Raw genomic sequence first — 15,414 nt, 5'->3', positions numbered from 1 at the left:
TACCTACTGGCAGAGGAATGGGTGTGCTTTAGATTCATGTCGCAAGGCCAGAATCCAAACAAATGCTACTCTTCCATGGTGTCTGGGTTCCAACACCAACATCTGTGTGTTCTATTTTCTAAGATGCAACTTTTAGAGATACTTTGAGTATGAAAACAATGGCAAAAAGTTAAGACAAGAAGAAATGGAAAGTCGCACTAATATCAAAGAACTGACTGCTTTTATCAAGTCTGCATATACCTACAAAAAGAACGTTCAAGTTTTTAAAAATGTACATGGATTACCAAGAGCAGCTGCCTGGGTCATTACACAGGTAATAGGTGTTTACCAGAGATTACAAACTAATTAAAATTAGCACAAATAAAAACAAGATGAAACAAAATGCATATTAATGGTTATAGATCTGTAGAAGTATAACAATGTTTTTGTACCATAGGGAACGTATTTGGAGACTTCATTAATACAAATTATTGAGATTTTATATTTTCACAAATCTAATTTCCTCTATTAAATAAATACTCCCTCTGGCAGAATTTAACATAGCCTCTAAACTGTTGGTATCATTCTCCATGTTCCCTTATAGCTCAGCTCCAGATCTCTCATATAAGCATCTACAGGAAGCACACACAGCACTGTCTAGTTCCTTGTATTATGTATCATTAACAGTCTGGAATATCAGGCATCAAGTGTATCAAAATAAAGTGCTCTGGTTAAAGTAAAACAATACTAGAAATTTCTAGGTAACTATCAGATTCAGGGATACTTAAGGGAACAAGTTGGTATTCACTATAAATAAAGATTTCTCAAATATCATTGTCCTTTCTGGAAACGAGGACTCTGAGAAGAGTCTTTTGGCTGGATATTGCTCAAGAAAAGGACAGACAACTCCTATAAACCATTTTGCTGGGGCACGGTTTTAATTTTTACAAAGTCATCAGGATTATTAGCCTATGCGTAATAACAAAGCAGTGTTCTTTAGGAATGTGAACAGAGTTCATTTAGTTAGCAGCAGCCAAAAACCTAAACACAAGTTTAAATGTATTATGGTGAGGAACAGTGAGGCAAGTCACACACATAAAAATTTATTAAATGTTTTCTTTTCCATAATTTTATAAAGCAAATTAAAAAAAAAACAGCTATATAAAGGTCAAGATTAAGATATACCTTTTCAGTTAATGAATGATTACAGAACCTAAGTTTGACCCCTAGGGAGCAGCACTGCATTGCACCCTATGGCCTGAACTGTTGCAACCAATTCATCACCATGAACAAGGCACTGGTAGTTACTGGAGGGAATGGGCGCCATGGCTCAGTCTTCTTTTATTTACCCAGTGTTTGGGAGATCAAGTCACAACTAACAAATCAAAAAGCAGTGAATTTTCAGCAAATGTAATTTATATTTTTTTCAAAATCTCTTGAAAATAAAGCAACAATCTTCAGTTGTTGATTAAAACCAAGAGGAAATGTGAAAAATAAGGAGTACTCCAGGAAACAAACCAAAACAATTTCATCTTTTAGCTTAAATGTGGTATAAAATATGTCTATTTTACATATCTTATGGAGACATGTATAGACTTACCTTCTATAAATATTCATTAATATGTACTCGCATGTGCAAACCAATGTATCAGCTCAACATAATATAATTCACTTGACAAAATAATATTATTAGCACATCTCTTAACCTATCACATATAGTCCTTTCAAGACTCCAGCCTGGTTTGAATACCATGTTTTGTTACCTTAACAATATGGTACAGTAAGCATTACATAACCCTACTGCCAGGTGGGCAACATTTTCAACCAGCTCAGCCTCTGTTTAAGGTTTGCATATTCCCATGGGCTCAGCCTCTTGACCAATTTAGTGTTGTCATCTCTCCACTGGTAAAAGCAAACTCACTCCTGGAGATCTTCCATTTCCACCGGTCTGTGTCATTATGGTTTTTGTCCCCCTCGGATGCATTAGAATCTGGCATCCCTTTGGGCCTAGAAAGTGACCTCTCTCTACTCTTGAACTTTGCTCAATATTTCCCACCTTGATAGAGAAGATGCCAGAATGAATTATATTACGCGTCCTACAACAGTGAATCTCAGTGCAAGGTTGGTGTTGACTTTACCTCCTGGGCAGTCACCTGTAACAGATCCCCCTTCCAATGTGCCTGGGTTCCCACTAGTCCAGCGTCAGTTACATTTAATGCTTTTGAAATAAAATGTTAAGCCTGGGTTTCGAAACGACCAAATAAGGAGCTTTTAAAAAGATAAACTGGTGAAATCTGTCCCTTCAGCCTCTACTGTATTTATTCTCTTGGGCGGATACCAGGTGAGTCTGAACAGCCAGGTTCTATCCTGGGAAGTTTGCCCTCTCGGTGATGAAACCTACCTGAATATTTTTTTCACAGTCTGTTTGCTGGTGAAGGGACAGCTCACTTTCCAGGACAAACTTCTTGCCACACTTATCACAAATCTGCATGCGCCTATGAGTAACGTTCATGTGCTTCTCCAGGTACCAGCGAGTATTAAACACCCTGGGGCACTTCTCACAGGTCAGAGTCTCTTTCTCTTCACACTTAGCTTTCTGGACTGGTGCTTTGGGCTCCTTTGCGGCCCGCTTCTTACGCTTAGGTGGCTCTACACTCCTCCTACGACCTCTCGTAGTTCTGGGAGTAGGGGAAGTGGTAGCTGCAGCAACAGAGGCAGCTCTCCTCGTTCTCCTTTGTGCAACGCTGACTTTCTCCACTATCTTCTCCTTTTTCTTCTGCCTTTCGTTCTCTCCATAGTCATTGCTGTCATCTGTGGCCTCTTCCTCACTCTCCTCTTCCTCCTCACTGCTCGTCTTAAGGACAGGAGTCTCTTTGGACTGAGAAGAGACACCCTTTTCCCCTTTAGATACATTTAATGTTTGATTATTAAGGTTTACCTCCACTATGATCTGCTCCCTTTTGTAAGAGACTTCTTCCTCCTCCTCTTCTTCCTCTGTGTCATCAGAATTCTCCCGGTCTTCTTTAACAGCATGCACGTCAGATACTGCTCTTGTCTCCCTGAAATATGGCTGTTCCTCTGTTTCATGGAGATGTGGTTTGCTCATCTTGGTGTCCACTAACACAGAATAAGGACTTCCTGATTCCCTTTTGTACACTTTGGTGGACAGGTCGAGTTCTTGGTTGGCACCATGATAAAAGGTAGATGGCACTTGACCACGGCGGCTATCCTCTTGTGCCATCCCTGCTACATGCACAGCACAGTTTTCAACCAGCTCCTGACACGAACTGGCTGTGTGGCTCATTGGTAAGTGGCCCGATTTATTAAGCAGTTCGGACTATAGAGAAATAGGTTTAAAACAGGGTAATTAACAAGACTCAATTTTTTTCCATCCACAAAGAATCACTCAAATGAAAAACAGGTATTCCTGGAACCTGTGTGCAATTCTTCCAGTGTTGCAGCACCAAAGCATAAGTCAAAAGGTTTGGTATTATGGCAAGAGCAGAGCACTAGTGATTTTTCCTTTGAAGAGAGCTGCAAGTGACTTGAACATCTTATCTATAAAGAAAAGCAAAGAGGAAAAAAGGTCAGATATCACTATTTCCTTCTTAGAGCATACATTTATATCATACAGCAAACACAGCTTCAAATAATTGAACTATACATACAAGTCTTTATCCTGCTTACATGGTTCACTGTGGGCCATTATTTTACTGGGTTATATAAATTCAACAAACATTGTGTTAGAACTAAATTCTAAGACGGCAGGAGTCATTACCTGTCCAGTTCACTGAGATATCGTTAGCAGAGTGCCTAGCACTTAGGTGTTCTGTATATATTTGATGACTAAATGAACAGTGACCACTGCTCATGAAATGTGTTGTATATGAAACATACAAGAGCTTTATGCTGGCTGGTTTTTTCAGTATCAGTCACCACTGTCCACCACAATCAGAGCTCACAGAACAAAGGTGGAAGTGGGCTAGGCACTGTGGACCAGGACAATAAAACAGCTAATTGACATAACTATTGAAGAGAGAGAAAATATTGGCTTTAAATAATTTGCAATCTAGTTATAGATATTATTATAGGTATTCTTGTTTTCAGGTTTATCAGAATAATTTCAAAGTTGCCAAGCATTTTTAAATTTATTCTATGCATAGCTCATAAGATCCACTCAATAGCTGGGTGACTTTTCATTTGCCAGTTGCACAGAAGTCTAAATTCTAAGAAACAGTAACCATCGGGTTGATACGGTTCCAAGAAAATAAAACCATCAATTTAAAAAAAGATCAAAAGGGCACATAATTTGCTTTGTGACATACCTCACATTGCTGTTTAGCCAACCACCTAAGCTTTGAGTCATATGAATATTACTGCAAGCACATACGCTGTCTAGTTGACAAAAGGAAAAAAAACTATTTACTGACTGCCTGCTATGTGCGCATGCACTGCAAAGGTCCTTATTATTTCTATTTAATAACCACCACAAAACTTTGAGGTTGATTTTTAAACTATTTTCTTCCATTTTCTTTCTCCTTATGAATTTATTCTTTTAGAAAATGATTTTACTTTGATTTTAGTGAAAGGAGTGGTGATAAATGCCACCATGTTTTACTTGACATCTGAATATATTTATACTTTTTGTATTTATTAATGAGAAAGTTATGCCTCTGAGAGGCTAATTTGTCAAAGATCACATATCTATTCAATGACAAAAGCAATGTTTGACCCCAGGCCTGCCTGACTCCAAAGCACGTGGTCTTTCTACTATGACAAGTGACACTCCAAAAAAATAATTTAAAATAAATTATTCCTGTAACCACATCTTTTTGCAACAGTTTTCATACCTCATAATTCAAATAGGAAAATCCTAGTAGCTTTGTCAAAACTTCTGACCCATGAAAATAATGTAAATTTTAAGTACTGTTAAATAAACTTACGTTAATTATCTCAAATTAAGCAAGGGAGGAGAGACAGTAAAATTCAATTAACCAGCAAAAGCTAGGAATTATAATAAAATGCAGGAAGACAAAGGAAAATAAATGAAGGGAAATCTTCTGTGGTAGTCATCAATACGTCCTTCCCAACACTTCCGGGCACGTGGTAGGACTGCACTTTCTAACCCCGCCCCCTCCCCAGAGGTGGGTGGGGCTCCCTGACTGCTTCTGGTCTGTATATCAGGAGTAACGTGACACACAGAAGGCAGGGGCGTTTTCTAACCAATGGGAGACCCTCTAGATCTAGACCTCGTTTCCCGCTGTCACAGAAACTGGCAATCTTCAAGGTGATGGCTGCTATCACTGCTATCAACCTGAGTCTCTGAGTGACTAAAAGACCTATAGAATATGCACAGTGCAGTGGATTTTAAAAAAATTTAATTTTACACAGAGTATACGTACGTGTTAAAGTGTGTTTTTTAAAGCCACTGAGATCTTGTGTTGTTTACTACTGCAGCATAATCTAGTCTATCCTAGTTGATACATGTGAAATCCAAAAGTGGGCTGTTGCCTCATTAAAAAACCTAAAATACATGGAAAAGGCTTAGGTATGAGCTTAGGTATGAGGTATGAGCTGGGTAGAAGGAAGCAAGGAAACTATTATTGGAGGCTAAATGGATAGCAATGTATTATGCAGTGGTAAAATTACTAGTGAAACTATCACCTAATTATTTCAGAAGATAGATAATATGCCACAGGACTTGTAGTTTTAGTGGAAAACTGGACTATTAAGAGATAGTGTTGGTTACTATTGGCTGTATTTGACGAATTAGTACATGAAGTGTATGAATTCAGAAAATATCGATCCATTTATATTCAGGAACAAAAGGAGTCCAGAAAGTCAGCGATTTGTAGATAGAAGAAGCAAGTGCTTAACGTAAAACTAAGAAGGTCTTTGAGCTATAAATGCTGATTAGAATTCAGTCTTGAGGCAAGAATCAAGTCAAAAATTTGGCCTTCGCAACCACTGATAAAACCTCCCAAATGACTGAGGTGGGGCCCAATAAAATAGCTTTTCTAAAACGAGATGAAAAAAGATGAGATTCTCTCACCAAAGCAGTCTCTTACTCTGTTCTGCTACATTTCTCAATGTGAATTAGGTCAAATGCTATTAGTAAATACAGAAATGATATCAGTATAACACAGAAGTCATGTTGTTTTACATGAGGTTTTCCACCTGCAAGTTAACGTTTGAAGTGATTAGGCGAAAAATCTCTCAACATTAAAAAAAAAAAAAAAAAAGCCTTAGCACTATATAAAGATCTTAAGAAAAAAGCTAAACATCTTACTTCTATATCTTCCTTTAATGCAAGTGGTCTGCTGCTTCATGGACCACTACACTTTCTACTTTATATCTGCTGAAGCTGAGGGTATATGTTTCTCCTCCTGTGTTTAAAAAAGGAAGTTTTTGATTGCTGAAGTCTATACCATATCATAGACCAAAATTTTTATTGTAATGAAACTGGTCTCTATTGTAAGCTAACGTCTTCAAGACTCTAAACCACAGAGGAAACCACCACCCAGGGGATGAAGTCTGTAAAGAGATTCAACTGACTGATGCTGGGTGCACAGGCCAGTGGAGATTTAATATACTACTGTTTTTATTATAGTCATTGTTTTTATTAGCACACGGTTACAGTGTTCCACAGAGTTTGAGTGGTCTGCCCCAATCTATAAGTCCCATTTATTTTCATGTACAATTCTGCAGAATTCAGAAACACGTATGTGGAATTACAGCAGAAATATCTGTACTCAAAATTAAGTCAAGGAAGAAGTATGGGACCAACAAGGCAGAGCTATGCAGCAAAGAGTTATACTGCCAAAGGAACCACCAGCCTGGGCTAAAAGGCTGTGACTATGCAAGACTTAAAATGGTCTTTGGGTTCCTAACATTATGACAGGAAGTGGGCCAAGAAAGCTGTTCATCTCCCTAAGGGGCCGTATTCCTTACTGCCCATTTTGAATATAGCCAAGGAAGATAACAGGAAAAAAAGAAAGGCCAAGACGATGAAGCTAGGGAGCAAAGAAATAACTAACAAGTAAGCTACTGCCAAGAAACCAAAATCAGGGTCTATTTAAGCTCTCCCAATGACTGCTCAGAGGGATTTCAGAATTTGCTGCAGTCCACTGACTGTTAAATGTCTCCTACTCCCCACTCCCTTTTAAAATGGGAGGTTTTTTTTCTTTTAATTATCCCATCACTAGTTATAATTGTACATTCTATGTGGGGGCAGCAGATCATTTGTCAAACGCTTTCACAGGTCTCTGGATCAAGAACACCTGGATCTGATGTGGAGACTACTATACATCATTTCCCCATGAATAGGCCACCAATCATACCCATGCATTACTCAGAGATCCTAGACTTCGAGCTTGATGCCGTGATCGGATAAGACCTTGGGGTTCCCTACCTTGGGGAAGAAGTGAGTGTATTTTGCCTGTGAATGTAGAGTGACTATCTGATGATCAAAAAGATGGTGTTTTGATCAACTATTTTCAGCTCTGTCCCCTTGGCACTGGCTGTGCAGCACTTCCTGCTCCCCGCCCTCCCACCCCAGGTAGTTCTGTGGGACATGACTGGTTCTTGCCATCATGTTGTGAAATAAGCAATGTGAGTCACTTCTGAGTTATATTTAATTGCTAATGAGCGACCTCCGGACATAGCCTGGCAACCACTAGTGTGCAAGGTGGTCATTCCAATCAGCCTGGATCACTGAGTGATACAAGCAGAGCTCCCCTGCTGACCTATCAGCGCCACACAGTGAGAAAGAAATCCTTCATTGTTTTCTTTTATTTAAAATTGTTTTCAATTATAGCTGACATTCAATATTTATTAGTTGCATGTATACAGCATAGTGATTAGACATTTACATAACTTATGAAGTGATCCCCCCAATAAGTCTGGCACCATACATAGTTATTACAATATTGACTACATTCCCTATGTATGCTGTAAAGTATGCTGTACTTTACATCCCCAGAAATCCTCATTGTTTTAAGCCACCTAAAATGGAGGGGTGGTTTGTTACTGCAGCATAACCTAGCTAATGTAGCTCTTTATGAATATGTGTATGTATATCGATAACACATATCGATAGTCTCAGTCTTAAGCTAGGTAGCAGATATAAAATTGCTAAGTGAAAGTTAAAAAAATCAGAAAGACAAAGAGCTGAATTCACAAGAATTCTCACTTAATAAATTAGCAAATAAGACTATTCTTTCTTTTAAAAATTAGAATTAAAATGCTTTATTCTGTTTAAATGAGGTGCAAATACATGCATTCTCGTGAACCTGAAAGTGACATCTCACCACTATGAAAATCAGGAAAACTCACAGACAATCAATAAATCACACTGTCACAATAGAAGATGCGGTCTAATTGTTCACTTTGAAACACGGGGGGCTTTCTTCCCATATTTTACTTTCTTCATTTTATTTTGGCAACTTTCCCCTTGTCTGAGTTTTGGTGATAATATTCCTTTCTTTTCTTTCCAGAAAACTTAAAATATCTCCTAAGGACAAAATAGAGTAATCTTTACAAAACCAAAAAACACAATAGAGAAATTAGAACCTTCCATGTTAATGTGTATCCTCATTCTAACTTACTTATTATAAATCATTTTAACTTAGTTTTTTAGAAGACTCTCTAGGTGAATACATTGAGTTCTAAGAACCCAAAAGTAGATAGAAAAAGCAAACGATAACTCTCATTGACATTTAAAGCTGTTTAAATTCATGTATCTATGGTATTAAAATAACACAAGTTCATTTGTTCTTAGAGACCATTTCCTATACCAGGAAATATAAAAACAAAAGCAGAAACTATTTTCTGCTAAATCCCATATCAGTACCAAAATAAAATTTGGAATTTTAAAAACTTTTTTTACAAGGATGTGTTCCTTGTGAAATACTTAATTTCTCTACCTAGTAATTAAGTTGAGTTTAAAACTCATCTCCATATTAAAAGCTTAATTTTTTTTCTTAATAATTGCTTGAAATAATGAATCTCACTATGTCCTGTCTTTCCCTTAAAAATTATATCTAAGAGGAAGAAACTTTTCAGTATACTTATGGTGTATACTGGAAATCTGAACTACTTATGATGCTAAACTGCTACGTAACTTTAACGAGTGTAGTAGGAATCATTTAGACCCTCTGTGATCTTCTTTCATATGAAACAAGCCATAATATTATGGCAAAGAATGTGTGACCAAACAAGCTTAATGACAGAATCAATAACTAGGGCTCATGTTTAACCTAATTTTTGGTACTACTGATCCTTAAATTTTACCATTTTATATACCTCAGTCTGCCAACCTGAAAACTGGGAGCAAGAAAACAAACTGCAAAACTGAATAGCTTGGTAAATTCTACATTCTGATCTACAAAATGCATATGGTGGTAGTAATAATAATTTGCATTTACATGATGCTTTATAGTTTACAAGAAGCACATTTCTCATGTATTTGTTAAACATTTATTGTCTGCTGTGTGTTAGGCACTGTAGGAGCTGTAGCCATCAAGGTGTTGCAAGGTCTAACTGTGGAGACAGACACAAAAACCAGTTATCACAACACGGTGTGACAAGGACAATTACAAAAGACAGTGTGGTACAGCGGTTAAGAGAACAATCTCTAAAGCCAGAATGCCTACGTTAACAATCTGGCTCTCACACATACTAGCTGGGTAGCCTTGGGCACATGACTTAACTTCTCTATGCCTCATTTTCTGCATCTGTAAAATAGAGATAATTGTATCTTCCTCCTGGGACTGTTACTAGGATTAAATGAGTTATACATATAAATGCTTATAAAAGTACTTAGCAACAGTAAGCACTATTATAAATGTTTCTTAAACACATTTACAATACATATAATGCACAGTGGCAGTGTGGAAAAGGAGGTGATTAACTGGTATAAAAGGAAGCAAATGTGTCAAAGAAAGGTTTCAAAGATGGGACAAAGTTGGAGCTGTTCTTGAAGGACAAGGACAAGCAGAAGTCAGAGATGAAGAATGGAGGTCGGCAAATTACATACAAGAAACACTATATGGAAAAGACAGGAATGAAACCACCAAGGTTTCTCTTATTTAAGCATCACTGCCCTAGAATGACTTGGACTGTTGTTCCTATTTCACAGCTGAGGCTCAGTTTAATAACTTTCTCATTGTCACTTCTGCTAAGTGACAAAGCAAGGGCTAGAATTCTGGTTTTCTAACTCCTACTCCCAGTTTACCCACTGTCTCTTATTGAGCTAAATAGTAAACAACAATTATCTCAAAAGATGCACTAGGCTTTGAACAAAAAAATATCTACACAACAAAAAGTAAGAAAACAAAATTGCAGGCTAGTATTTAAGGCTCTAAGTTTTATCCTTAGCTAGTGGAATTCACACCTCCCTTCAGAATGCAGTTGGATTAATTCACATGGATACATTTCAATTTTCAATTTGGTCCACCTGCAATGTGTTTCACAATAACCACTTCTGACAAATTAAAGATTAAAATTTAAAATTATATTTTAGTTAAATTTATTGCAACAAAACTGTTAAGTTTTCAATGGATGAAACCTAAATAAATTTAAACTTGGTGTATAAAAGTCAAAGTTACAGATAAAAATTTACAGTGAAAAAGGTTCTATATCATGGGATGATCAGTAGCATATTTACAAATGTCCTTCATTTCCAAAGATGCTCACAAATCAACTAAAAAAGCTACCAACATGTAATCAACGTTACAACAAACAAAAGCTCAAATGACCTATATCACTGGGCCATATTTTAGATAAACATTATAAGGTGTTCTCAGATGCCTATATTTTATATCACTGAAAAAATATAATTAATTTTAACGCAATCTCATTTAATACAATTTAATGTCAATTATTTTTAAGCAGTCCGTCTAATCCATTATCTGTAAGAAATGGAATTGAGAAATGCTTGTCATTCAGTTTTAGACAAAGGTTTTATAAAAATAAAATTTCACTGTAGATTTTTGCACAAGCATTTAAATGACACCGCCATTGTGTTTTCTCAATAATATGCAAGTGAAGCTCTTGGGAGAGGACAAAGGAGAGGTACTCCTCCTAGGTACTACCTAATTATCTTCAAGCATCAACAGCCTCACATTTCCATATAAGATAATAAAACTAATGTGCATTACTCATCACACAGTCGGCTTAAGCAACTTTAACTTTCACCAATAACCTCCTAGGCCAAAGAAGAAATCAAATACTAAGCAAGCTACACTGCAGTACCTGGATGATCACAATGTATATTCAAAACATCTCCCATTATTCAATTCAATTCAATTCACAAATATCATCTAGACAGAATATAATTTCAACAAAAGAGTTATTTTTAAAAGAAGGGTAAGAGTTTTGTATTACTGTTACCTTTTCCATTAAAATCTGACAAAGTCTTGGCTATATGAATGCTCCAATAAAATTCAGTGTCCTTAAATACAACTGGAAGAACATATCCACAATATACATAAACTTGGAAGGTCTCAGTCTACCCTTGGCCACAGATTGTTTTATGGACTGCAATTATTTTAATAAACTAGTCCATTTTCAAAGTGCTATCAATGTGAGTACCTTGATCATTATTAATTGATATCACTCTATTAGCTTTAAATCAGAGACTTAAAAGGCCTTGTGAATCTTTCTTAAACACCTAAGTTAACACCTTAGGTTAGAATGCAGGTATATTTAGCAGGTACTGATGTTCACACTACAACTACCTACAATGTAAGTCATTATGAGAGGTCTATGTAAGTGTCAATTTGACTAGGATCATTGTTAACTTGAATTAAAAACTCATTTAGAGAGAGAACCAGGCAAAATGATGTAGATAATGCTCATCCCCTCTTGCAACCACATCAAAGCTGAGATGGAAACACAGAGCAAACAGCAAGCAGAGTCGCCTGGGCGTCTAGATGAACAGAAGCACAACTAGAGAGATAAATAAGAAATCACCCTGCAATGGTTGGAGGTAGAAGGGGGTGAAGATGCAAGCGAGGCTGCCTGGTCCCGAGCAGCAGAGTGGGGCAGAGGCTACTGGCAGTAGCAGCCCACAGCCAGCAGCTGCGACACCTCTTAAAGGGGCCGTGTCTGCAATCAGACTTTCACGGTGGACCTGTTCACTCTGAGCATCAGTGCCCAGTCAGATCCTTGGGGGTCATCAGGGACTTACAAGGAGACGCTGAGTTGTCGGAGCACAGGCCAGAGGTGAAGCTTTCTATAGGGCAGAAGTGCTAGCGGTATCCTCTGCTGAACCCTCCCGGCTCCCAGTGTGCAACACAGCGCAGCCATAGCTGAGACATTATCGAACTGGATAACAGACGTTGCTCTGCCCAGAGGATTCCCTGAGACTCTGCCTCCCCCGACTTGTAGCCCCACTCAAGCCACATTTAGTTGTATCCTCTGCAAGTCTTGTGCCACTCGCTGAACAGCACCAAGACTCACACTGGTGGCAGCTGACCTCGGTTTCTGGCGTAGCTTCTTGAGGCCTATAAGCACAGCATTTGTGGATTGCTTGCTGAATCTTAACAGGTGGCCCCGGAGGGGCACAAGCTAGGGCTAAACTTGGTCTGCAGCTGGGGCTAAACTCAGGACATTGCTGCTAGACACTTACTACACAAGCCCACGCTGATAAGACCAGGAGGCTTAGGAGCTTTGCTTAATACATAGAAACAGACACAGAAAGGCAGCCAATATAGGAATACAAAGAAGCAGAAACCATATGAAAGAAGAGAACATAGATCAAGGAAAAATGGAGTCAAGTAATCTAACAGATGCAGAGTTCAAAACACTGGTTCTAAGGATGCTCAATGAAATTAAGGGAAGTGTAGATGAACTCAGTGAGAACTTTAACAAAGAAATAAAAAACATAAAAGTGGAAATGGAAATTATAAAAGGGAACCAGTCAGAAATGAAGACTACGTTATCTGAGATGAAGAGTATATTAGAGGGAATCAAACAGAGTGGAGGAAGAAGAAGATCAAAACACTGATAGAGAGGATGGGGAAGCCAAGGACACCCAACCAGAACAGCAAGACAAAAGTAACAAAGAATATAATAATAATTTAAGGAGCCTATAGGACAAAGTTAAGGGCAACAACATCCATGTCATAGGGACACCTGAAGAGGTGGGACAAGGAGTTAAATATATATCTGAAGAAATAATGAAATAATGGAAAACTTCCCTAACCTGGTGAAGGAAATAGACATACAATTCCAGGAAGCTTAGAGTCCCCAAAAAATGAACCCAAAGAGAAACATAACAAGATACATCATAATTAAAAAGCCAAAGGTTAAATACAAAGAGAGAATCTTAAAAGCAGCAAGAGAAAAGCAATTAGTTACCTACAAAGGAGCTCCCATAAGACTGGCAGCCGATTTCTCAAAAAAATCTTTGCAGGACAGAAGGACCTGGCACAAAATATTCGACATGATGAAAACCCAGGATCTACAATCAAGAATACTTTATCCAGCAAAGCTGTCATTTAGAGTCGAAGGACAAATAAAGAGCTTCCCAGACAAAAATAAGCTAAAGGTATTCATCAACACCAAGCCAGTGTTATAGGAATTGTTGGAGGGACTTCTTTGGGAAGAAAAAGCATGTATCAAAATCATGAATAAAGAATGGTAATACCTACATATTTATCAACAAGCACCTCAAATGGAAGAGTTAACTGCTCCAACCAAAAGATAGGGAAGCTGAATGGATAAGAAAACAAGACCCCTACATATGCTGCCTGCAAGAGACTCACTTCAGATTAAAAGACACATACAGATTAAAAGGTAATGGAAAAAGATATTGCCTTAATGGACCTAGAGGGTATTGCGCTGAGTGAAGTCAGATAAAGACAAATACCACATGACTTCACGTACAAGTGGAATCTAAAGAACAAAATAAACAACAATAACAACAAAAACGGAAACAAACTCACAGATACAGAGACTATTTTGAGGGTTAACAGATGGGAGGGGGGCTTAGAGGGATGGTGAAAAAGGGCAAAAGGATTAAATACACATGGATAGATACCAAATAGTCATGGAGATATAAAGTGTGGCATAAAGAAAATTATCAGCAATGTTGTAAAAAACATGTACGAGGCAGAGGGGTACCTGATTTAGTGGGGTGACCACTTTCTGAGTTATATAGATCTCTGATCACTATGCTGTACAACTGAAACTAATATATTATTGTATGCCAACTATAATTGAAAAAAAACTCATTGAATTTTACAATGTAAATATGAGCAACTAATTGTCTATTATACGTCAATAAAGCTTTCATTTTCATTTAGAAAATGAAAAATAACTGAGAAATGCCCTTATTACATTTCTATATTTTACAAAAATTAAAACCAAAAATATTTCAGATGTGTAAACATCAGGAAATGTTGAAATTTAATTTATATATTTGACCTACCAAAAGGACAAAGGGCTGTTATTGTTCTGTCATTAACAAAAATTTTTTGACACTACAAAAATTAACATTTGGGAAAAAAGTTTAACTGAACTAGTCTTTAACAGGTATAAAACAAATAGTCTAAGACAAAAATATCTAAAATCAGATAGGATGGGTTAACCCAAACCATGGCCAATGGAAAAAGATAAATTGCTAATATACTGCCTTGCCTCTTCTTTCCCATGAGTCTGTATGTTCTTCTCCTTAGCAGCAATTCTTAAACTCTGGAGAATCTTTGGAAAACTACAAATCTTCTCTTCCAGAAAAATAAACACACAAAAATTTACATGTAATTTCAAGGGGTTTGCCCATTTCCAGAAACCCTTTCTGGATCCCCCAGGAGTCCAAAAACCCCAGTCTAAAAATTCCTGTTACAGAGCAGATTTAACCTTTTCGTATTTGTAATACACACTCAGATTAGGTTTATAAATTAAATTTTTCTTTACCTTCTTCACTTTTCTTCCTATCCCCTTTTCTTCCCATCTCTCCAGAATATCTATAATCATTAATGAATCATTAAATGTAGAAATAAAGATCTTAGTATGAACCCCAATATGCCACTTAACCAGGTATGTGACTTTAGACAAGCCAATTAATCTCATTTAATCTCAGTGCATTCCCTGTAAAGATAAAATAACAGTTCCCACACCTATTTAAACTGGTAACAGGCAAAGTTCCTATGCGACTTGCAGTGCCGGCTCCTTTCTCCTTCCTACTTGAGAATATCTTTCTTAAAGAAGTTACGGATTATGGATGACAGAGCGGAGATTTATGGAATTTTAGAGTATGTTGCATGCATTTTCCCACAGTAAACACGAGGCAGTTAGGATGAAAGAAAGGAAAAAATTGAGAAGGAAAAGTTAAGTTTAAAAAATGAAACAGGCTACAAGCAACCAGAGAAAGAAAATAAACTGAACTTTATCAAATTAAAAACTTCTCAAAAGATACTATCAAAAAAGTAA

At 37.3% G+C, this 15,414-nt stretch overlaps 1 protein-coding gene across 2 annotated transcripts in view; it reads right to left on the bottom strand.

Annotated features, from left to right (window-relative positions):
- ZNF652 (zinc finger protein 652) overlaps positions 1–15,414 on the bottom strand; it is a 56,542-nt gene that overhangs the window by 18,996 nt on the left and 22,132 nt on the right. For both annotated transcript variants that reach the window (XM_011382634.2, XM_023524657.1), the window contains one exon: positions 2,381–3,537. In XM_011382634.2, the coding sequence (XP_011380936.1) occupies positions 2,381–3,283 (903 nt within the window). In that variant the 5' untranslated portion in view covers positions 3,284–3,537. Of the gene's footprint in view, positions 1–2,380; positions 3,538–15,414 lie in introns of those variants that run through there.

The sequence above is a fragment of the Pteropus vampyrus genome, unplaced genomic scaffold (assembly GCF_000151845.1).
Source record: "Pteropus vampyrus isolate Shadow unplaced genomic scaffold, Pvam_2.0 Scaffold486, whole genome shotgun sequence".
Taxonomy (NCBI): Eukaryota; Metazoa; Chordata; class Mammalia; order Chiroptera; family Pteropodidae; genus Pteropus; species Pteropus vampyrus.
Note: the sequence above shows the minus strand (reverse complement) of the source record. Positions and strands in the feature narration are given on the sequence as shown.